This window comes from Scyliorhinus canicula, chromosome 8 (assembly GCF_902713615.1).
Source record: "Scyliorhinus canicula chromosome 8, sScyCan1.1, whole genome shotgun sequence".
NCBI lineage: Eukaryota > Metazoa > Chordata > Chondrichthyes > Carcharhiniformes > Scyliorhinidae > Scyliorhinus > Scyliorhinus canicula.
The window spans coordinates 197,714,429-197,739,103 of NC_052153.1; the positions used below are offsets into that span (position 1 = coordinate 197,714,429).

At 57.3% G+C, this 24,675-nt stretch overlaps 1 protein-coding gene across 1 annotated transcript in view; it reads right to left on the reverse strand.

Annotated features, from left to right (window-relative positions):
• Positions 1–24,675, reverse strand: part of spef2 (sperm flagellar 2) — a 293,647-nt gene that overhangs the window by 174,898 nt on the left and 94,074 nt on the right. The window contains 3 exon segments of the mRNA XM_038803926.1: positions 1,997–2,101; positions 3,650–3,723; positions 16,854–17,046. Coding sequence (XP_038659854.1) covers positions 1,997–2,101; positions 3,650–3,723; positions 16,854–17,046 — 372 coding nt within the window.

Sequence of the window (24,675 nt, forward strand, 5' to 3'; positions counted from 1 at the left end):
GGACGGTGTCGAGGGTGGTGGGATCCAGGGTCGAGCCAGGCTGGGGACTCGCAATTTTTGGGGTGGCAGTGGAGCCGGGAGTGCAGGAGGCGATAGAGGCCGGTGACCTGGCCTTTGCGTCCCTAGTAGCCCGGCGGAGGATCTTGCTCCAATGGAAGGATGCGAGGCCCCCAAGCGTGGAGGCCTGGATCAATGATATGGCGGGGTTCATTAAATTGGAGAGGGTGAAATTTGCCCTGAGGGGATCAGTACAAGGGTTTTTCAGGCGGTGGCAGCCTTTCCTGGACTTACTGGCGGAACGGTAGGGAAATAGGCCGACAGCAGCAGCAACCCGGGGGGGGGGGGGGGGGGGGGGGGGGGGGGGGGGATGGAGGGAGGGAGGGTCTGGATTGGGGGGAGGAAGAACTGTGTATATGGATCTGTGAGATGTGGCGGGTGCTATCTCTTTCCCTTTTGTTGTTTGGGTGCTTTTTTGTTTTTCTTTTCCTTTTTCCTTTTGTTTGAAGTTGCTCTTGAAGTTGGGGGGGTATTGTTCTTGGGGTGTTACTGCGGGTGTTTGTTAACAGAGTTAAGATGTTTATATTTTGTAAAAATTTCAATAAAAATTATTTAAAAAAAAAGATAGGTTGTGCAATTTGTGTTATCATAAAAAAATCTGGGTGTATGTGTACCTGAGAAGGTATAGTTGAGGTGAAGGAACAGTGTATCAGTATTCATCTGACATGGTGGCATGGTAGCACAGTGGTTAGCACTGTCGCTTCACAGCGCCAGGGTCCCAGTTCAATTCCCGGCTTGAGTCACTATCCGTGTGGAGTGTGCACGTTCTCCCCGTGTCTGCGTGAGTTTCCTCCGGGTGCTCCGGTTTCCTCCCACAAGTGTCGAAAGACGGGCTGTTAGGTGAATTGGACATTCTGAATTCTCCCTCTGTGTACCCGAACAGGCACCGGAATGTGGCGACTAGGGGCTTTTCACAGTAACTTCATGGCAGTGTTAATGTAAGCCTACTTGTGACACTAATGATGATTATTATTATTAAATTAGTTTAATCGGGACAAATGTGAGGTAATTTATTTTGGTCGGTCCAATATAGAGCGGAAATATGCAGGAAATTTGAAGGTGATTGGAGGAAGGTATAGGGGAGATGTCAGAGGTAGGTTCTTTACACAGAGAGTGGTGGGTGTGTGGAATGCACAGCCAGCAGAGGTGGTGGAGTCAGAGTCATTAGGGACATTTAAGCGACCCTTAGACAGGCACATGGACAGCAGTGGCTGAAGGGCCTGTACTGTGCTGTACTGTTCTATGTTCATCATTGTCCAATCCCCAGACCTAAAGGATATCCTCATCAAAGCAATGGCCAGTGCAGATGACTCTTTGACAGACTTGACCGACATCCACTCCTGTACATTCATTAAACTCCAGCAGAAGCAGTGGGAGGTGAAGAAACAGCGCAGAACTAGGTTGATCTTAGATTAGGATAAATGGTCGGCACAACATCGTGGGCTGAAGGGCCTGTACTGTGCTGGACTGTTCTATGTTCTATGAAATTGCAAACTCTTAGGAATATAGAAAGTCAGAGAGATCTGGGCGTGCAGGTCCACAGATCTTTGAAGGTGGCAACACAAGAGGACAAGGTGGTCAGGAAAGCATACGGAATGCTTGCCTTCATTGGACGGGGCATCGAGTATAAAAACTGGCAAGTCATGTTGCAGATGTATTTAACCTTGGTAAGGCCGTACTTGGAATATTGCGCACAATTCTGGTCACCACACTACCAGAAGGATGTGGAGGCTTTGGAGAGGGTACAGAGGAGGTTTCCCAGGATGTTGCCTGGTCTGGAGGGTGTTAGCTATGGGGGGAGGCTGAATAGACTCGGACTGTTTTCATTAGAAAGACGGAGGTTGAAGGGCCTATCATCACCAATTTACAAGCAGATACCATGTGACATTGATCAGGAAAGGTACAGCAATCACACTCTAGCCTGACATCATGACACTTACCGCACATGCTCAACCAGAATCTGCACCAATAACTCGTCAGGAACACTCTTCCCTTTCTTCAGAAACCTGGCGGCTCTCGCTCCCAGCTGGGCCCTGACACTCAGCTGGAACAGATAACAACAGTTAATAATAATCATCTTTATTAGTGTCACAAGTCGGCTTATATTAATACTGAAATGAAGTTACTGTGAAAAGCCCCTAGTCGCCACATTCCGGCGCCTCTTCAGGTACACAGAGGGAGAATTCAGAATGTCCAATTCACCCAACAGCACGTCTTTCAGGACTTGTGGGAAGACACCGGAGCACCCGGAGGAAACCCACGCAGACACGGGGAGAACGTGCAGACTCCGCACAGACAGTGACTCAAGCCGGGAATTGAACTGGGACCCTGGAGCTGTGAAGCAACAGTGCAAACCACTGTGCCATGGTCCACCCTCACTGGTAACTTACAGAATGTGATTGACTGCAGCAACCCATCTTACTCCCAAAAATTACTAACTCGCACGTGGATACGGGTTCCACACACACTGACTCTCACTGGGGTATGGGTCCCACACACACTGACTCTCACTGGCGTACGGGACCCACACACACTGACTCTCACTGGGACACAGTTCCACACACACTGACTCTCACTGGGGTACGGTTCCCACACACACTGACTCTCACTGGGGTACAGTTCCACACAAACTGACTCTCACTGGGGTACGGGTCCCACACACACTGACTCTCACTGGGGTACGGGTCCCACACACAGTGACTCTCACTGGGGTACGGGTCCCACACACACTGACTCTCACTGGGGTACGGGTTCCACACACACTGACTCTCACTGGGGTACGGTTCCACACACACTGACTCTCACTGGGGTACAGTTCCACACACACTGACTCTCACTGGGGTACGGGTCCCACACACACTGACTCTCACTGGGGTACAGTCCCACACACACTGACTCTCACTGGGGTACGGGTCCCACACACACTGACTCTCACTGGGGTACGGGTCCCACACATACTGACTCTCACTGGGGTAGGGGTCCCACACACACTGACTCTCACTGGGATACAGACCCACACACACTGACTCTCACTGGGGTACGGGTCCCACACACACTGACTCTCACTGGGGTACGGGTCCCACACACACTGACTCTCACTGGGGTACGGGTCCCACACACACTGACTCTCACTGGGATACAGACCCACACACACTGACTCTCACTGGGGTACGGGTCCCACACACACTGACTCTCACTGGGGTACGGGTCCCACACACACTGACTCTCACTGGGATACAGACCCACACACACTGACTCTCACTGGGGTGTGGGTCCCACACACACTGACTCTCACTGGGGTATGGGTCCCACACACACTGACTCTCACTGGGGTACGGGTCCCACACACACTGACTCTCACTGGGGTACGGGTCCCACACACACTGACTCTCACTGGGGTACGGGTCCCACACACACTGACTCTCACTGGGGTACGGGTCCCACACATACTGACTCTCACTGGGGTACGGGATAATTCAGGGGTTAGCACCAGGCTCCACATTCAGTAAGAAGGATCACACTGGAGTGTGCTGTTGTCAGTGTGATTCGGTTGCAGAAAATACTTCACTCAGCTGTCAGTAAAGACACTTACCTGAATCCCTGTGTTGCTGGGGATGGATATTTGTGATTCTGATACTTTCAGTAGCTCCTCCTCTGCTGATGTCTCTGATGGATTAACAGATAAAATATTCAGCTCTTTGGAAACATCCAAACACCAATCCAACCTCCGCTGTCAGTGTTCACACTCGCACTGAAGCGGAGTGATCACAGTCAGGACCACAGAACCGTGACAGCTGAAGACAGCGATCGGCGGGGACAGTGACCGTCAGGGCAGTGACCGTCAGGACTGGGACCGTCAGGTCAGTGACCGTCAGGACAGTGACCGTCAGGGTAGTGACCATCAGGACAGTGACCGTCAGGACTGGGACCGTCAGGGCAGTGACCGTCAGGACTGGGACCGTCAGGGCAGTGACCGTCAGGACAGTGACCATCAGGACAGTGACCGTCAGGACTGGGACCGTCAGGGCAGTGACCGTCAGGACAGTGACCGTCAGGACAGTGACCGTCAGGACAGTGACCATCAGGACAGTGACCGTCAGGACTGGGACCGTCAGGGCAGTGACCGTCAGGACTGGGACCGTCAGGACAGTGACCGTCAGGGCAGTGACCGTCAGGACTGGGACCGGCAGGACTGGGACCGGCAGGACAGTGACCGTCAGGACAGTGACCGTCAGGGGAGTGACCGTCAGGACTGGGGCCGTCAGGACAGTGACCGTCAGGACTGGGGCCGTCAGGACAGTGACCGTCAGGACTGGGGCCGTCAGGACTGGGACCGTCAGGACTGGGACCGTCAGGACAGTGACCGTCAGGACTGGGACCGTCAGGACTGGGACCGTCAGGACAGTGACCGTCAGGACAGTGACCGTCAGGACTGGGACCGTCAGGACAGTGACCGTCAGGCAGTGACCGTCAGGTCAGTGACCGTCCAGGTACATGGACCTGTCAGGACTGGGACCGTCAGGACTGGGGACCGTCAGGGGACCGTCATGCACAGTGACCGTCAGGACTGGGACCGTCAGGACAGGGACCGTCAGGCAGTGACCGTCAGGACAGGACCGTCGGACAGTGACCCTCAGGGCTGGCAAGTCAGGACAGTGACCGTCAGAGACAGTGACCGTCAGGACAGTGACCGTCAGTACAGTACCAATCGGACTGGGGACCTTCAGGACAGTGACCCGTCGAGGGCAGTGACCGTCAGGGAAGTTACCGTCCAGGACTGGGGACCGTCAGGAAGTGACCGTCAGGACAGTGACCGTCAGGACAGAGACCGTCAGGGAAGTGACCGTCAGGACAGTGACCGTCAGGACTGGGACCGTCAGGACTGGGACCGTCAGGACAGTGACCGTCAGGACAGTGACCGTCAGGACTGGGACCGTCAGGACTGGGACCATCAGGACAGTGACCGTCAGGACAGTGACCATCAGGGCTGGGACCGTCAGGACAGTGACCGTCAGGGAAGTGACCGTCAGGACAGTGACCGTCAGGACAGTGACCATCAGGACTGGGACCGTCAGGGAAGTGACCGTCAGGACAGTGACCGTCAGGACTGGGACCGTCAGGACTGGGACCGTCAGGGCAGTGACCGTCAGGGAAGTTACCGTCAGGACTGGGACCGTCAGGGAAGTGACCGTCAGGACAGTGACCGTCAGGACAGAGACCGTCAGGGAAGTTACCGTCAGGACAGTGACCGTCAGGACAGTGACCGTCAGGACAGTGACCGTCAGGGCAGTGACCGTCAGGACTGGGACCGTCAGGACTGGGACCGTCAGGACAGTGACCGTCAGGGCAGTGACCGTCAGGACTGGGACCGTCAGGACTGGGACCGTCAGGGCAGTGACCGTCAGGGCAGTGACCGTCAGGACAGTGACCGTCAGGACTGGGACCGTCAGGACTGGGACCGTCAGGACTGGGACCGTCAGGGACTGGGACCGTCAGGACAGTGACCGTCAGGACAGTGACCGTCAGGACTGGGACCGTCAGGACTGGGACCGTCAGGACAGTGAACGTCAGGACAGTGACCGTCAGGACTGGGACCGTCAGGGTAGTGACCATCAGGGCAGTGACCGTCAGGACAGTGACCGTCAGGGAAGTGACCGTCAGGACAGTGACCGTCAGGGCAGTGACCGTCAGGACTGGGACCGTCAGGGGAGTGACCGTCAGGACTGGGACCGTCAGGGCAGTGACCGTCAGGGAAGTGACCGTCAGGACAGTGACCGTCAGGGAAGTGACCGTCAGGACTGGGACCGTCAGGACTGGGACCGTCAGGACTGGGACCGTCAGGACAGTGACCGTCAGGACTGGGACCGTCAGGACTGGGACCGTCAGGGCAGTGACCGTCAGGACAGTGACCGTCAGGACAGTGACCGTCAGGACAGGGACCGTCAGGACTGGGACCGTCAGGACAGTGACCGTCAGGGCAGTGACCGTCAGGACAGTGACCGTCAGGACTGGGACCGTCAGGACAGTGACCGTCAGGACAGTGACCGTCAGGACAGTGACCGTCAGGACAGGGACCGTCAGGACTGGGACCGTCAGGACAGTGACCGTCAGGACAGTGACCATCAGGACAGTGACCGTCAGGACAGTGACCGTCAGGGAAGTGACCGTCAGGACTGGGACCGTCAGGACTGGGACCGTCAAGACAGTGACCGTCAGGACAGAGACCGTCAGGGAAGTTACCGTCAGGACTGGGACCGTCAGGACTGGGACCGTCAGGGAAGTTACCGTCAGGACAGTGACCGTCAGGACTGGGACCGTCAGGACTGGGACCGTCAGGGAAGTGACCGTCAGGACTGGGACCGTCAGACCAGTGACCGTCAGGACTGGGACCGTCAGGACTGGGACCGTCAGGACAGTGACCGTCAGGACTGGGACCGTCAGGACAGTGACCGTCAGGACTGGGACCGTCAGGACTGGGACCGTCAGGACTGGGACCGTCAGGACAGTGACCGTCAGGACAGTGACCGTCAGGACTGGGACCGTCAGGACAGTGACCGTCAGGACTGGGACCGTCAGGACTGGGACCGTCAGGACTGGGACCGTCAGGACTGGGACCGTCAGGACAGTGACCGTCAGGACAGTGACCGTCAGGACTGGGACCGTCAGGACAGTGACCGTCAGGACTGGGACCGTCAGGGCAGTGACCGTCAGGACAGTGACCGTCAGGACTGAGACTGTCAGGACAGTGACCGTCAGGACTGTGACCGTCAGGACTGGGACCGTCAGGACTGGGACCGTCAGGACAGTGACCGTCAGGACTGGGACCGTCAGGACAGTGACCGTCAGGACTGGGACCATCAGGACAGTGACCGTCAGGACTGGGACCGTCAGGACAGTGACCGTCAGGGGAGTGACCGTCAGGACAGTGACCGTCAGGACTGAGACTGTCAGGACAGTGACCGTCAGGACTGTGACCGTCAGGACTGGGACCGTCAGGACTGGGACCGTCAGGACAGTGACCGTCAGGACTGGGACCGTCAGGACAGTGACCGTCAGGACTGGGACCATCAGGACAGTGACCGTCAGGACTGGGACCGTCAGGACAGTGACCGTCAGGGGAGTGACCGTCAGGACAGTGACCGTCAGGACAGTGACCGTCAGGACAGTGACCGTCAGGACAGTGACCGTCAGGGTAGTGACCGTCAGGACTGGGACCGTCAGGACAGTGACCGTCAGGACTGGGGCCGTCAGGACTGGGACCGTCAGGACTGGGACCGTCAGGACAGTGACCGTCAGGACAGTGACCGTCAGGGAAGTGACCGTCAGGACAGTGACCGTCAGGACTGGGACCGTCAGGACAGTGACCGTCAGGACTGGGACCGTCAGGACTGGGACCGTCAGGGAAGTGACCGTCAGGACAGTGACCGTCAGGGAAGTGACCGTCAGGACAGTGACCGTCAGGACTGGGACCGTCAGGACAGTGACCGTCAGGACTGGGATCGTCAGGACAGTGACCGTCAGGACAGTGACCGTCAGGGCAGTGACCGTCAGGGCAGTGACCGTCAGGACTGGGATCGTCAGGACAGTGACCGTCAGGACAGTGACCGTCAGGACAGTGACCGTCAGGACAGTGACCGTCAGGACTGGGACCGTCAGGACAGTGACCGTCAGGACAGTGACCGTCAGGACTGGGACCGTCAGGGCAGTGACCGTCAGGACAGTGACCGTCAGGGCAGTGACCGTCAGGGGAGTGACCGTCAGGACAGTTACCGTCAGGACTGGGACCGTCAGGGTAGTGACCGTCAGGACTGGGACCGTCAGGACTGGGACCGTCTGGACAGTGACCGTCAGGACTGGGACCGTCAGGACAGTGACCGTCAGGGCAGTGACCGTCAGGACTGGGACCGTCAGGGCAGTGACCGTCAGGGCAGTGACCGTCAGGACAGTGACCGTCAGGACTGGGACCGTCAGGGTAGTGACCGTCAGGGCAGTGACCGTCAGGACAGTGACCGTCAGGGAAGTGACCGTCAGGACAGTGACCGTCAGGGCAGTGACCGTCAGGACTGGGACCGTCAGGGGAGTGACCGTCAGGACTGGGACCGTCAGGGCAGTGACCGTCAGGGAAGTGACCGTCAGGACAGTGACCGTCAGGACTGGGACCGTCAGGGCAGTGACCGTCAGGGCAGTGACCGTCAGGACAGTGACCGTCAGGACAGTGACCGCCAGGACAGTGACCGTCAGGACTGGGACCGTCAGGACAGTGACCGTCAGGACAGTGATCGTCAGGACAGTGACCGTCAGGACTGGGACCGTCAGGACTGGGACCGTCAGGGCAGTGACCGTCAGGACTGGGACCGTCAGGACTGGGACCGTCAGGACAGTGACCGTCAGGACAGTGACCGTCAGGACTGGGACCGTCAGGACAGTGACCATCAGGAAAGTGACCATCAGGACAGTGACCGTCAGGACAGTGACCGTCAGGACAGTGACCGTCAGGACTGGGACCGTCAGGACAGTGACAGTAAGGACAGTGACCGTCAGGACTGGGACCGTCAGGACAGTGACCGTCAGGACAGTGACCATCAGGACTGGGACCGTCAGGACAGTGACCGTCAGGACTGGGACCGTCAGGGCAGTGACCGTCAGGACAGTGACCGTCAGGGCAGTGACCGTCAGGGGAGTGACCGTCAGGACAGTTACCGTCAGGACTGGGACCGTCAGGGTAGTGACCGTCAGGACTGGGACCGTCAGGGTAGTGACCATCAGGACAGTGACCGTCAGGGAAGTGACCGTCAGGACAGTGACCGTCAGGGAAGTGACCGTCAGGACAGTGACCGTCAGGACTGGGACCGTCAGGGGAGTGACCGTCAGGGAAGTGACCGTCAGGACTGGGACCGTCAGGCCAGTGACCGTCAGGACTGGGATCGTCAGGACAGTGACCGTCAGGACAGTGATCGTCAGGACAGTGACCGTCAGGACAGTGACCGTCAGGGCAGTGACCGTCAGGACTGGGACCGTCAGGACTGGGACCGTCAGGACAGTGACCGTCAGGACTGGGACCGTCAGGACTGGGACCGTCAGGGCAGTGACCGTCAGGACTGGGACCGTCAGGACTGGGACCGTCAGGACAGTGACCGTCAGGACAGTGACCGTCAGGACTGGGACCGTCAGGACAGTGACCGTCAGGACTGGGACCGTCAGGACTGGGACCGTCAGGACAGTGACCGTCAGGACAGTGACCGTCAGGACAGTGACCGTCAGGACTGGGACCGTCAGGACAGTGACCGTCAGGAAAGTGACCATCAGGACTGGGACCGTCAGGACAGTGACCGTCAGGACAGTGACCGTCAGGACTGGGACCGTCAGGACAGTGACAGTAAGGACAGTGACCGTCAGGACTGGGACCGTCAGGACAGTGACCGTCAGGACAGTGACCGTCAGGACTGGGACGTCAGGACAGTGACCGTCAAGACAGTGACCATCAAGACAGAGACCGTCAGGGAAGTGACCGTCAGGACAGTGACCGTCAGGGAAGTGACCGTCAGGACTGGGGCCGTCAGGGCAGTGACCGTCAGGACTGGGACCGTCAGGACAGTGACCGTCAGGCCAGTGACCGTCAGGACAGTGACCGTCAGGTCAGTCACCGTCAGGACTGGGACCGTCAGGACTGGGACCGTCAGGACAGTGACCGTCAGGACAGTGACCGTCAGGACTGGGACCGTCAGGACAGTGACCGTCAGGACTGGGACCGTCAGGACAGTGTCCGTCAGGACAGTGACCGTCAGGACAGTGACCGTCAGGACTGGGACCGTCAGGACAGTGACCGTCAGGACAGAGACCATCAGGGAAGTGACCGTCAGGACAGTGACCGTCAGGACAGTGACCGTCAGGACAGAGACCGTCAGGGAAGTGACCGTCAGGACAGTCACCGTCAGGACAGTGACCGTCAGGACTGGGACCGTCAGGACAGTGACCGTCAGGACAGTGACCGTCAGGACAGTGACCGTCAGGACAGAGACCGTCAGGGAAGTGACCGTCAGGACAGTGACCGTCAGGACAGTGACCGTCAGGACTGGGACCGTCAGGACTGGGACCGTCAGGACAGTGACCGTCAGGACTGGGACCGTCAGGACAGTGACCGTCAGGGCAGTGACCGTCAGGACAGTGACCGTCAGGACTGGGACCGTCAGGACTGGGACCGTCAGGGCAGTGACCGTCAGGGCAGTGACCGTCAGGACAGTGACCGTCAGGACTGGGACCGTCAGGGCAGTGACCGTCAGGACTGGGACCGTCAGGACTGGGACCGTCAGGACTGGGACCGTCAGGACAGTGACCGTCAGGACTGGGACCGTCAGGACTGGGACCGGCAGGACAGTGACCGTCAGGACAGTGACCGTCAGGACAGTGACCGTCAGGACTGGGACCGTCAGGGCAGTGACCGTCAGGACTGGGGCCGTCAGGACTGGGACCGTCAGGACAGTGACCGTCAGGACAGTGACCGTCAGGACTGGGACCGTCAGGACTGGGACCGTCAGGACTGGGACCGTCAGGACAGTGACCGTCAGGACTGGGACCGTCAGGACTGGGACCGTCAGGACAGTGACCGTCAGGACAGTGACCGTCAGGACAGTGACCGTCAGGACTGGGACCGTCAGGACAGTGACCGTCAGGAAAGTGACCGTCAGGACTGGGACCGTCAGGACAGTGACCGTCAGGACAGTGACAGTAAGGACAGTGACCGTCAGGACTGGGACCGTCAGGACAGTGACCGTCAGGACAGTGACCGTCAGGACTGGGACCGTCAGGGCAGTGACCATCAGGGAAGTGACCGTCAGGACTGGGACCATCAGGACAGTGACCGTCAGGACAGTGACCATCAGGACTGGGGCCGTCAGGCCTGGGACCGTCAGGACTGCGACCGTCAGGACAGTGACCGTCAGGACTGGGACCGTCAGGACAGTGACCGTCAGGACAGTGAACGTCAGGACAGTGACCGTCAGGACAGTGACCGTCAGGACAGTGACCGTCAGGACTGGGACCGTCAGGACAGTGACCGTCAGGGAAGTGACCGTCAGGACAGTGACCGTCAGGGAAGTGACCGTCAGGACAGTGACCGTCAGGGCAGTGACCGTCAGGACTGGGACCGTCAGGGGAGTGACCGTCAGGGAAGTGACCGTCAGGACTGGGACCGTCAGGCCAGTGACCGTCAGGACAGTGACCGTCAGGACTGGGATCGTCAGGACAGTGACCGTCAGGACAGTGATCGTCAGGACAGTGACCGTCAGGACAGTGACCGTCAGGACTGGGACCGTCAGGACAGTGACCGTCAGGACTGGGACCGTCAGGACTGGGACCGTCAGGACAGTGACCGTCAGGACTGGAACCGTCAGGACTGGGACCGTCAGGACAGTGACCGTCAGGACAGTGACCGTCAGGACTGGGACCGTCAGGGCAGTGACCGTCAGGACTGGGACCGTCAGGACTGGGACCGTCAGGACAGTGACCGTCAGGACAGTGACCGTCAGGACTGGGACCGTCAGGACAGTGACCGTCAGGACTGGGACCGTCAGGACTGGGACCGTCAGGACAGTGACCGTCAGGACAGTGACCGTCAGGACAGTGACCGTCAGGACTGGGACCGTCAGGACAGTGACCGTCAGGAAAGTGACCATCAGGACTGGGACCGTCAGGACAGTGACCGTCAGGACAGTGACCGTCAGGACTGGGACCGTCAGGGTAGTGACCATCAGGGCAGTGACCGTCAGGACAGTGACCATCAAGACAGAGACCGTCAGGGAAGTGACCGTCAGGACAGTGACCGTCAGGGAAGTGACCGTCAGGACAGTGACCATCAGGGCAGTGACCGTCAGGACTGGGACCGTCAGGACAGTGACCGTCAGGCCAGTGACCGTCAGGACTGGGACCGTCAGGACAGTGACCGTCAGGACAGTGACCGTCAGGACTGGGACCGTCAGGACAGTGACCGTCAGGACTGGGACCGTCAGGACTGGGACCGTCAGGACTGGGACCGTCAGGACTGGGACCGTCAGGACAGTGACCGTCAGGTCAGTGACCGTCAGGACTGGGACCGTCAGGACAGTGACCGTCAGGACAGTGACCGTCAGGACTGGGACCGTCAGGACAGTGACCGTCAGGACAGTGACCGTCAGGACTGGGACCGTCAGGACAGTGACCGTCAGGACTGGGACCGTCAGGACAGTGACCGTCAGGACAGAGACCGTCAGGACAGAGACCGTCAGGACTGGGACCGTCAGGACAGTGACCGTCAGGACTGGGACCGTCAGGACAGTGACCGTCAGGACAGTGACCGTCAGGACAGTGACCGTCAGGACAGAGACCGTCAGGGAAGTGACCGTCAGGACTGGGACCGTCAGGACAGTGACCGTCAGGACTGGGACCGTCAGGACAGTGACCGTCAGGACAGTGACCGTCAGGACAGAGACCGTCAGGGAAGTGACCGTCAGGACAGTGACCGTCAGGACAGTGACCGTCAGGACTGGGACCGTCAGGACAGTGACCGTCAGGGCAGTGACCGTCAGGACTGGGACCGTCAGGACAGTGACCGTCAGGACTGGGACCGTCAGGACAGTGACCGTCAGGGCAGTGACCGTCAGGGCAGTGACCGTCAGGGCTGGGACCGTCAGGACTGTGACCGTCAGGACAGTGACCGTCAGGACAGTGACCGTCAGGACTGGGACCGTCAGGACTGGGACCGTCAGGACAGTGACCGTCAGGACTGGGACCGTCAGGACAGAGACCGTCAGGACTGGGACCGTCAGGACAGTGACCGTCAGGACTGGGACCGTCAGGACTGGGACCGTCAGGACAGTGACCGTCAGGACTGGGACCGTCAGGACTGGGACCGTCAGGACAGTGACCGTCAGGACTGGGACCGTCAGGACTGGGACCGTCAGGACAGTGACCGTCAGGACAGTGACCGTCAGGACTGGGACCGTCAGGACTGGGACCGTCAGGACAGTGACCGTCAAGACTGGGACCGTCAGGACAGTGACCGTCAGGGCAGTGACAGTAAGGACAGTGACCGTCAGGACTGGGACCGTCAGGACTGGGACCATCAGGACTGGGACCATCAGGACAGTGACCGTCAGGACTGGGACCGTCAGGACTGGGACCATCAGGACAGTGACCGTCAGGGCAGTGACCGTCAGGACAGTGACCGTCAGGACTGGGACCATCAGGACAGTGACCGTCAGGACTGGGACCGTCAGGACTGGGACCATCAGGACAGTGACCGTCAGGACAGTGACCGTCAGGGAAGTGACCATCAGGGAAGTGACCGTCAGGACAGTGACCGTCAGGACAGTGACCATCAGGGAAGTGACCGTCAGGACAGTGACCGTCAGGGAAGTGACCGTCAGGACAGTGACCGTCAGGACTGGGACCGTCAGGACAGTGACCGTCAGGACTGGGACCGTCAGGACAGTGACCGTCAGGACTGGGACCGTCAGGACAGTGACCATCAGGACTGGGACCGTCAGGACAGTGACCGTCAGGGCAGTGACCGTCAGGACAGTGACCGTCAGGACTGGGACCGTCAGGGTAGTGACCATCAGGGCTGGGACCGTCAGGACAGTGACCGTCAGGACAGTGAACGTCAGGACTGGGACCGTCAGGGCAGTGACCGTCAGGACAGTGACCGTCAGGACAGTGACCATCAGGGAAGTGACCGTCAGGACAGTGACCGTCAGGGAAGTGACCGTCAGGACTGGGACCGTCAGGCCAGTGACCGTCAGGACAGTGACCGTCAGGACTGGGTCCGTCAGGACTGGGACCATCAGGGCAGTGACCGTCAGGACAGTGACCGTCAGGACAGTGACCGTCAGGGCAGTGACCGTCAGGACAGTGACCGTCAGGACAGTGACCGTCAGGACTGGGACCGTCAGGACTGGGATCGTCAGGACAGTGACCGTCAGGACAGTGACCGTCAGGACAGTGACCGTCAGGACAGTGACCGTCAGGACTGGGACCGTCAGGACTGGGACCGTCAGGACTGTGACCGTCAGGACTGGGACCGTCAGGACAGTGACCGTCAGGACTGGGACCGTCAGGTCAGTGACCGTCAGGACTGGGACCGTCAGGACTGGGACCGTCAGGACAGTGACCGTCAGGGGAGTGACCGTCAGGACAGTGACCGTCAGGATAGTGACCGTCAGGACAGTGACCGTCAGGATAGTGACCGTCAGGACTGGGACCGTCAGGACAGTGACCGTCAGGACTGGGACCGTCAGGACAGTGACCGTCAGGACTGGGACCGTCAGGACAGTGACCGTCAGGACAGTGACCGTCAGGACTGTGACCGTCAGGGACCCTCAGTGATAGGGGCCCTCAGCGACAGGGGCCCTCAGTGATAGGGGCCCTCAGTGGTAGGGGCCCTCAGTGATAGGGTCCCTCAGTGATAGGGGCCCTCAGTGATAGGGGCCCTCAGTGATAGGGACCCTCAGTGATAGGGACCCTCAGTGATAGGGGCCCTCAGTGATAGGGACCCTCAGTGATAGGGACCCTCAGTGATAGGGGCCCTCAGTGATAGGGACCCTCAGTGATAGGGCCCCTCAGTGATAGGGCCCCTCAGTGATAGGGGGCCTCAGTGATAGGGGCCCTCAGTGATAGGGGCCCTCAGTGATAGGGGCCCTCAGTGATAGGGCCCCTCAGTGATAGGGGGCCTCAGTGATAGGGGCCCTCAGTGATAGGGGCCCTCAGTGATAGGGACCCTCATGGTCAGGGGCCCTCAGGGACAGGGGCCCTCAGTGATAGGGACCCTCAGTGTTTGAGGCCCTCAGTGATAGGGGCCCTCAGTGATAGGGACCCTCATGGTCAGGGGCCCTCAGGGACAGGGGCCCTCAGTGATAGGGACCCTCAGTGTTTGGGGCCCTCAGTAATAGGGACCCTCAGTGATAGGGGCCCTCAGTGATAGGGACCCTCAGTGATAGGGTCCCTCAGGGACAGGGGCCCTCAGTGATAGGGACCCTCAGTGATAGGGACCCTCAGTGTTTGGGACCCTCAGTGATAGGGACCCTCAGTGATAGGGGCCCTCAGTGATAGGGGCCCTCAGTGATCGGGGCCCTCAGCGACAGGGGGCCTCAGGGACAGGGGCCCTCAGTGATAGGGTCCCTCAGGGACAGGGACCCTCAGTGATAGGGACCCTCAGTGATAGGGACCCTCAGTGATAGGGACCCTCAGTGATAGGGACCCTCAGTGATAGGGGCCCTCAGTGATAGGGACCCTCAGTGATAGGGACCCTCAGTGATAGGGACCCTCATGGTCAGGGGCCCTCAGTGATAGGGGCCCTCAGTGATAGGGGCCCTCAGTGATAGGGGGCCTCAGTGATAGGGACCCTCAGTGATAGGGACCCTCAGTGATAGGGGTCCTCAGGGACAGGGGCCCTCAGTGATAGGGACCCTCAGTGATAGGGACCCTCAGTGATAGGGACCCTCAGTGATCGGGGCCCTCAGCGACAGGGGGCCTCAGGGACAGGGGCCCTCAGCGACAGGGGGCCTCAGGGACAGGGGCCCTCAGTGATAGGGTCCCTCAGGGACAGGGGCCCTCAGTGATAGGGACCCTCAGGGACAGGGGCCCTCAGTGATAGGGTCCCTCAGGGACAGGGGCCCTCAGTGATAGGGGCCCTCAGTGATAGGGACCCTCAGTGTTTGGGGCCCTCAGTGATAGGGGCCCTTAGTGATAGGGACCCTCAGTGATAGGGACCCTCAGTGATAGGGGCCCTCAGTGATAGGGGCCCTCAGTGATAGGGGCCCTCAGCGACAGGGGGCCTCAGGGACAGGGGCCCTCAGTGATAGGGGCCCTCAGCGACAGGGGGCCTCAGGGACAGGGGCCCTCAGTGATAGAGCCCCTCAGTGATAGGGGCCCTCAGCGACAGGGGGCCTCAGGGACAGGGGCCCTCAGTCATAGGGTCCCTCAGGGACAGGGGCCCTCAGTGATAGGGACCCTCAGTGTTTGGGGCCCTCAGTGATAGGGCCCCTCAGTGATAGGGCCCCTCAGTGATAAGGGCCCTCAGTGATAGGGGCCCTCAGTGATAGGGACCCTCAGTGATAGGGTCCCTCAGGGACAGGGGCCCTCAGTGATAGGGACCCTCAGTGTTTGGGGCCCTCAGTGATAGGGACCCTCAGTGATAGGGGCCCTCAGTGATAGGGTCCCTCAGTGATAGGGACCCTCAGTGATAGGGACCCTCAGTGATAGGGACCCTCAGTGATAGGGGCCCTCAGTGATAGGGGCCCTCAGTGATAGGGACCCTCAGTGTTTGGGGCCCTCAGTGATAGGGGCCCTCAGTGATAGGGACCCTCAGTGATAGGGACCCTCATGGTCAGGGGCCCTCAGGGACAGGGGCCCTCAGTGATAGGGACCCTCAGTGTTTGGGGCCCTCAGTGATAGGGACCCTCAGTGATAGGGGCCCTCAGTGATAGGGACCCTCAGTGATAGGGACCCTCATGGTCAGGGGCCCTCAGGGACAGGGGCCCTCAGTGATAGGGACCCTCAGTGTTTGGGGCCCTCAGTGATAGGGACCCTCAGTGATAGGGGCCCTCAGTGATAGGGACCCTCAGTGATAGGGACCCTCATGGTCAGGGGCCCTCAGGGACAGGGGCCCTCAGTGATAGGGACCCTCAGTGTTTGGGGCCCTCAGTGATAGGGACCCTCATGGACAGGGGAGTGACAATCAGGCCACGGGCTCTTATAATAGTCACCATGACTGTCTAGCATCGCACAATGACCCTGTTCACAAAGTAGCCATGCACAGCCCTCACCCTCCTTATTGGCTGCATTGCTGTCTTGAGAATCTGGTTTCATTGGATCTGTAAGTGGTTCTCTGGAGGAGTTTTTCGACAGCACGTTGCCTTGAACCTTGCTGGAACTGAGACCAGCACTTGTAATCTCCTGGCCTTGAGAAGCACTCGAAATGTCAGACGGTGCAAGGTGAAAGCTCGCTGCTTCCAGCATCTGCAACATATTGTCCAATTATCAGAGGTGCACTGACTGGAGGGTGGAGAAACGGAGGTGGAGAAGTGAGAGAGGAAAGTATGTGAGTGGAGACAAAATGGGGAGGGAAAAAGGGAGGCGGAAAGGGGAAGGGCAGTGGATATTTGGGACAGATGTGGATCGAACTATGGATCAGGCAATTTTGGATCTGTTAATGTGAAACGAGGCAGGTTTAATAAACCCCAGAAGAAATGACAGGAACATGTTCAAATTTAGCATTCAGTTTGAGAGTGAGAAATGTGGGTCACAAACAACTGTGCTAAAGTTAAAGAACGGTAACTATAAAGAAATGAGGACAGAGTTGGCTGGAGTGGACTGGGAAAGAAGTTTAGCGGAAAAGAAGGTTGATCAGCAATGACAAAGGTACAACCCAATGAGTTAGAGGAACCTAGGAAGAGGATCAATCAACTATGGATAACCAAGGAGGTGACAAATAGTATTTTTTTTAGTAAACATTTTATTGAAGCATTTATAATTTAAACATTTAAATATTCTAAACAACAGAGCGGTCCGATACACGTAACAACATCACAATAGCATACCCAACTTCCTCCGGCCCTACCTCCTGACTGCCCGTCATCCGATTCCCTCAGCTGCTTTTCACAGTAACTTCACTGAAGCCGACTTGTGACAATAAGCGATTATTATTATTATCTTAAAACAAACTGAATCTTCTCCAGTCTGAGAAACCCCGCCATGTCACTGACCCACACCCCTTCCTTTAGAGGCTCCAAGTCCCTCCATCCCAGCAAAATCTGTCTCCGGGCCACCAGGGAGGCAAAGGCCAAAACGTCAGCCTCCCTCCCCACCTGGGCCCCCGGATCTCCCGATACCCCAAATATTGCCATCTCTGGACTCGGAGACACCCTCCCTTCCAGGACCTCTGACATGACGTCTGCAAATCCCTGCCAGAATCCCCTCACCTTAGGACACGTGTACATGATTCACCAGGCTTCCCCCGCATCGCCCACATCTGTCTTCCACCTCCTCAAAAAACCTACTCATCCGGGCCACAGCTCTATGAGCCCTATGGACCACCCTGAACTGGATCAGGCTGAGCCTGGCACACAACGAGGATGCATTGACTCTCCTCCGGGCCTTTTCCCATAATCTGATTTCCAACTCCCCTCACAACTCTTTCTCCCACTTCCTCTTCACCTCCCCGACTGGGACCCCTCCCACTCCATCAATTCCTTCTATATTTCCAAGGCCCTCCCCTCCCCAACCCCTGTTTTAGACATCACCTTATCCTCCTGTCCCCTTAGAGGGAGGCGAGGGAAGCTTGGAACCTGCCTCCGGACAATGTCCCGTACCTGTAGGTACCGAAATCCGTTCCCACTCGGCAACTGAAACTCCTCCTCTAATCTCTCCAGGCTCGGCAAACCCTCTTCAATGAAGAGATCCCCAAATCTCTCAATCCCTGCCCGCTGCCACCCCCCGTCCAGCCCTCCCGCAACAAAACGGTGGCTATCACAGATCGGCGATCACACCGACACCCCCTCCAGTCTCATGTGCTGCCTCCATTGTTGACAAATAGTATTAAACTGAAAGAAAAAACATACTGGGCGCAATTCTCCGCCCCCCACGACGGGTCGGAGAATAGCGGGAGGGCCTTCCCGATATTTTTCCCGACCTCCCGCTATTCTCCCCCCCCCCCACGGCTGCCCCATGACACCAATCGCTGCTCGCCGTTTTTTACGGCGAGCAGCGATTCTCCCCTAGCCGATGGGCCGAGTTCCCAGGCCTTTACAGCCGTTTTCACGAACTCCAACACACCTGCTCTCACAGTTCGTGAAAACGGCCGCAAAGTGCCGTTCTGGAGAACCATGGCACCGATTGGCACGGCCGCACCATGGCCGTGCCAAGGGTGGCATGGGCCCGTGATTGGTGCCCACCGATCGCGGGCAGCAGGTTCATTTCCCGCGCACTCTTTGACCCTCCGCCGCCCCGCAGGATCAGTCCGCGGGATGGCTGAGGGGTATGACGGACCGCGCATGCGCGGGTTTGACGCATATGCGCGATTACGTCATCCGCGCATGCGCGGGTTGGAGCCGTCCAACCCGTGCATGCGCGGCTGACGTCATCGTGCGCATCAGCCGCCGTGAGTCTTGGCGGCCGGGCTTAGCGAACGTTCGCTAAGCCCGCGCTGCCGTTCTTCCCGGGGCCGCGATGCTAGCCCCGACCGGGGGGGGTGAATCGGGTCCCGGGAGGGGGCGCGGAGGCGGCTGTGAAACACGGCCGGTTTCACGGCAGCCTTTACGACTCTCCGCATTTGCGGAGAATCGCGCCCACTATATGGCAAAGATTAGGGTAACCCAGAGGATTGGGAAAGTTTTAAAAACCAACAAAGGATGAGTAAAAATAATATAAGGGGGGGGGGGGGGGGGGCGGCACAATGGCACAGTGGTTGGCACTGCTGCCTCATGGTTCCGAGGTCCCAGGTTCGATCCTGGCACGGTGGTGCAGTGGTTAGCACTGCTGCCTCACGGCGCTGAAGTCCCAGGTTTGATCCCGGTACGGTGGCGCAGTGCTTAGCACTGCTGCCTCACGGCGCCGAGGTCCCAGGTTCCATCCTGGCTCTTGGTCACTGTCCGTGTGGAGTTTGCACATTCTCCCCGTGTCTGCGTGGGTTTCGCCTCCACAACCCAAAGATGTGCAGAGTAGGTGGATTGGCCACGCTAAATTGCCCCTTAATTGGAAACATTAATTGGGTCTCTAAATTTATTTTAAAAATAATACAAGAGGGAGAAGATAAACTATAAGAGTAATATAACAAATAATATAAAAACAGACAGTAAGGAGCTTATTTAAATATCTAAAAAGGAAGAGGCCAAAATGAAGAGAGAGAATTTAGAGAATAGACTGGGGCAATAATAATGTGGAATTAGGGCGCGGCAGAGGAGTTAAATCAACACGAAGCATCATTCTTCACCTTACATCCAAATTAGACAGGAACTGGGGAATGTGGATGGGGAGCGGCTATTTGAGGGCAAATCCACGTCTGACATGTGGGAGGCTTTTAAAGGCCAGTTGATTGAAGTGAAGGACAGGCACGTCCTCGCAAAAATGCAGAATAGGAATGGCAGGATTCGGGAACCATGGACGAGAAGGGAAATTGTAAACTTAGTCAAAAGGGAAAAGGAAGCAGACGATAGGCCCAGGCATCTACAAACTGACAAAGCCCTTGAGGAGTACAGTGAAAGTAGGAAGGAACTTAAACTTGGAATTAGGACGGTAAAAGGAGCCATGAAATGTCTTCAGCAAACACAATTAAGGAGAATCCCAAGGCATTTTATGCATATATTAGGAGCAAGAGGGTAGCAAGAGACAGATTAGGCCCACGCAAGGACAATGGAGGGAAGGAATGTGTGGAAGCTCAGGAAGTGGGTGAAATCCTTAATGAGTACCTTGTATCGGTATTCACCAGGGAGAAGGACATGGTGGATGTTGAGGTCAGGGATAGGTGTGCGAACGCTCTTGAGAATATATCAAAGGAGGAAGTGTTGAGTATCTAAATTGCATTACGGTAGACAAGTCCCCGGGGCCGGATGGGATCTATCCCAGGTTACTGCGGGAGGCAGGGGGGAGGAATAGCTGGGGCTATAACAGATATCTTCACATCCTCTTTGACCACAGGCGAGGTTCCAGAGGACTGGAGAAAAAGCCAATGTTAGTCCCTTGTTTAAGAAAGGAAACAGGGATAATCCAGCAATTTATAGGCCAGTGAGCCTGACATCAGTGGTGGGGAAGCTTTTGGAAATAGTGAATACGGGGCGAGGATAGTGAACTCGGGGAGAATAGTGCAGAAGGGGGAGGATAGTGAACACGGGGAGGATAGTGAACACGGGGAGAATAGTGCAGAAGGGGGAGGATAGTGAACACGGGGAGGATAGTGAACACGGGGAGGATAGTGAACGCAGGGGAGAATAGTGCAGAAGGGGGAGGATAGTGAACACGGGGAGGATAGTGAACACGGGGAGGATAGTGAACACGGGGAGGATAGTGAACACAGGGAGGATAGTGAACACGGGGAGAATAGTGCAGAAGGGGGAGGATAGTGAACACGGGGAGGATAGTGAACATGGAGAGGATCGTGAACACGGGGAGGATAGTGAACACGGGGAGGATAGTGAACACGGGGAGCATAGTGAATATGAGGCAGAATAGTGAACATGGGGAGGATAGTGAACATGGGGAGGATAGTGAACACAGGGAGGATAGTGAATATAAGGCAGAATAGTGAATATAAGGCAGAATAGTGAATATAAGGCAGAATAGTGAACACGGGGAGGATAGTGAACACGGGGGAGGATAGTGAACATGGGGAGGATAGTTAACACGGGGAGGATAGCGAACACGGGGCGGATAGTGAACATGGGAAGGATAGTGAACACGGGAAGGATAGTGAACATGGGGAGGATAGTGAACACGGGGGAGGATAGTGAACAAGGGGAGGATAGTGAACATGGGGAGAATAGTGAACACGGGGAGGATAGTGAACATGGGAAGGCTAGTGAACATGGGGAGGATAGTGAACACGGGGAGGATAGTGAATATGAGGCAGAATAGTGAACACGGGGAGGATAGTGAACACGGGGGAGGATAGTGAACACGGGGGAGGATAGTGAACACGGGGGAGGATAGTGAACACGGGGGAGGATAGTGAACACGGGGGAGGATAGTGAACACAGGGGAGGATAGTGTACACTGGGAGGATAGTGTACACTAGGAGGATAGTGTACACGGGGAGGATAGTGTACACGGGGAGGACAGTGAACAAGGGGGAGGATAGTGAACACGGGGAGGATAGTGAACACGGGGAGAATAGTGAACACGGGGGAGGATAGCAAACAAGGGGAGGATAGTGAATATGGGGCAGAATAGTGAACACGGGGAGGATAGTGAACACGGGGAGGATAGTGAATATGAGGCAGAATAGTGAACACAGGGAGGATAGTGAACACAGGGGAGGATAGTGAACACCGGGGAGGATAGTGAACACGGGGGAGGATAGTGAACACGGGAAGATAGCGAACACGGGGAAGATAGCGAACACGGGGAAGATAGCGAACACAGGGAGGATAGTGAACACGGGGAGGATACTGAGCAAGGGAGGAGGATAGTGAACACGGGGAGGATAGTGAACACTGGAAGGATAGTGAATATGGGGCAGAATAGTGAACACGGCGAGGATAATGAATACGGGAGGATAGTGAACACAGTGGAGAATAGTGAACACGGGGAGGATAGTGAACAAGGGGAGGATAGTGAACACGGGGAGGATAGTGAACATAGGGAGAATAGTGATTATGGGGCAGAATAGTGAACACGGGGAGGATAGTGAAAATGGGGGAAGATAGTGAACACGGGGAGGATAGTGAACACGGGGAGGAGAGTGAATGCGGGGGACAATAGTGAACACGGGGAGAATGGTGCAGAAGGGGGAGGATAGTGAACACGGGGAGGACAGTGAACACGGGGGAGGATAGTGAACACAGGGGAGGATAGTGAACACGGGGAGGATAGTGAACACGGGGACGATAGTGAGCACAGGGTAGGTAAGTGAGCACAGGGAAGTATAGCGAACACGAGGAGGAGAGTGAAACGGGGAGGATAGTGAACACGGGGAGGATAGTGAACATGGGGAGGATAGTGAACACGGGGATGATAGTGAACAAGGGGCGGATAGTGGACACGGGGAGGATAGTGAATATGAGGCAGAATAGTGAACACGGGGAGGATAGTGAATATGAGGCAGAATAGTGAATATGAGGCAGAATAGTGAACACGGGGAGGATAGTGAACACGGGGAGGACAGTGAACATGGGGAGGATAGTTAACACAGGGGAGGATAGTGAACACGGGGAGGATAGTGAACATGGGGAGGATAGTGAACATGGGGAGGATAGTGAAACATGGTGAGGATAGTGAACACGGGGAGGATAGTGAATATGAGGCAGAATAGTGAACACGGGGAGGATAGTGAACGCAGGGGAGGATAGTGAACACGGGGAGGATAGTGAACACGGGGAGGATAGTGAACACGGGGAGGATAGTGAACACGGGGAGGATAGTGTAGACGGGGAGGATCGTGCACAGGGGGAGGATAGTGTGCACGGGGAGGATAGTGAACATGGGAAGGATAGTGAACACGGGGAGGATAGTGAACACCGGGAGGATAGTGAATATGAGGCAGAATAGTGAGCACGGGGAGGATAGTGAACAGGGGAGGATAGTGAACAAGGGGAGGATAGTGTACACGGGGAGGATATAGTACACGGGGAGGATAGTGTACACGGGGAGGATAGTGTACATGGGGAGGATCGTGTACACGGGGGAGGATAGTGTACACGGGGGAGTACAGTGAACTCGGGGAGGATAGTGAACACGGGGAGGATAGTGAACACGGGGAGGATAGTGAACACGGGGAGGATAGTGTACACGGGGGAGGGTAGTGAACACGGGGGGAGGATAGAGAACACGGGGAAGATAGCGTACACGGTGAAGATATTGAACACGGGGAAGATAGTGAACACGGGGAGGATAGTGAGCAAGGGAGGAGGATTGTGAACGCGGGGAGGATAGTGAATATGGGGAAGAATAGTGAACACGGGGAAGATAGTGAACACGGGAGGATAGTGAACACGGGGACAGTAGTGAACACGGGGAGGATAGTGAACACGAGGGAGGACAGTGAACACGGGGAGAATAGTGATTATGGGGCAGAATAGTGAACACGGGGAGGAAAGTGAAAATGGGGAGGATAGTGAACACGGGGAGGATAGTGAACACGGGGATGATAGTGAAAACGGGGAGGATAGTGAATGCAAGGGACAATAGTGAACACGGGTAGAAAAGTGCAGAAGGGGAGGATAGTGAACACAGGGAGGACAGTGAACATGGGGGGATAGTGAACACGGGGAGGATAGTGAACACGGGGATGATAGTGAACACGGGCAGGATAATGGACACGGGGAAGATAGTGAATATGAGGCAGAATACTGAACACATGGAGGATAGTGAACACGGGGGAGGAGAGTGAACACGGGGGAGGATAGTTAACACGGGGGAGGATAGTGAAAACGGGGAGGATAGTGAACACGGGGAGGATAGTGAACATGGGGAGGATAGTGAACACGGGGAGGATAGTGAATATGAGGCAGAATAGTGAACACGGGGAGGATAGTGAACACGGGGAGGGTAGTGAACACGGGGAGGAGAGTGAACACGGGGAGGAGAGTGAACACGGGGAGGAGAGTGAACATGGGGAGGATAGTGAACACCGGAAGGATAGTGAACACGGGGAGGACAGCGAACACGGGGAAGATAGCGAACACGGGGAAGATAGCGAACACGGGGAAGATAGCGAACACGGGGAAAATAGTGAACACGGGGAGGATAGAGAGCAAGGGAGGAGGAGGGTGAGCAAGGGAGGAGGATAGTGAACACGGGTAGGATAGTGAATATGGGGCAGAATAGTGAACACGGGGAGTATAGTGAACACGGGGAGAATAGTGAACACGGTGAGGATAGTGAACACGGGGAGGATAGTGAACACGGGGAGAATAGTGAACACGGGGAGATAGTGAA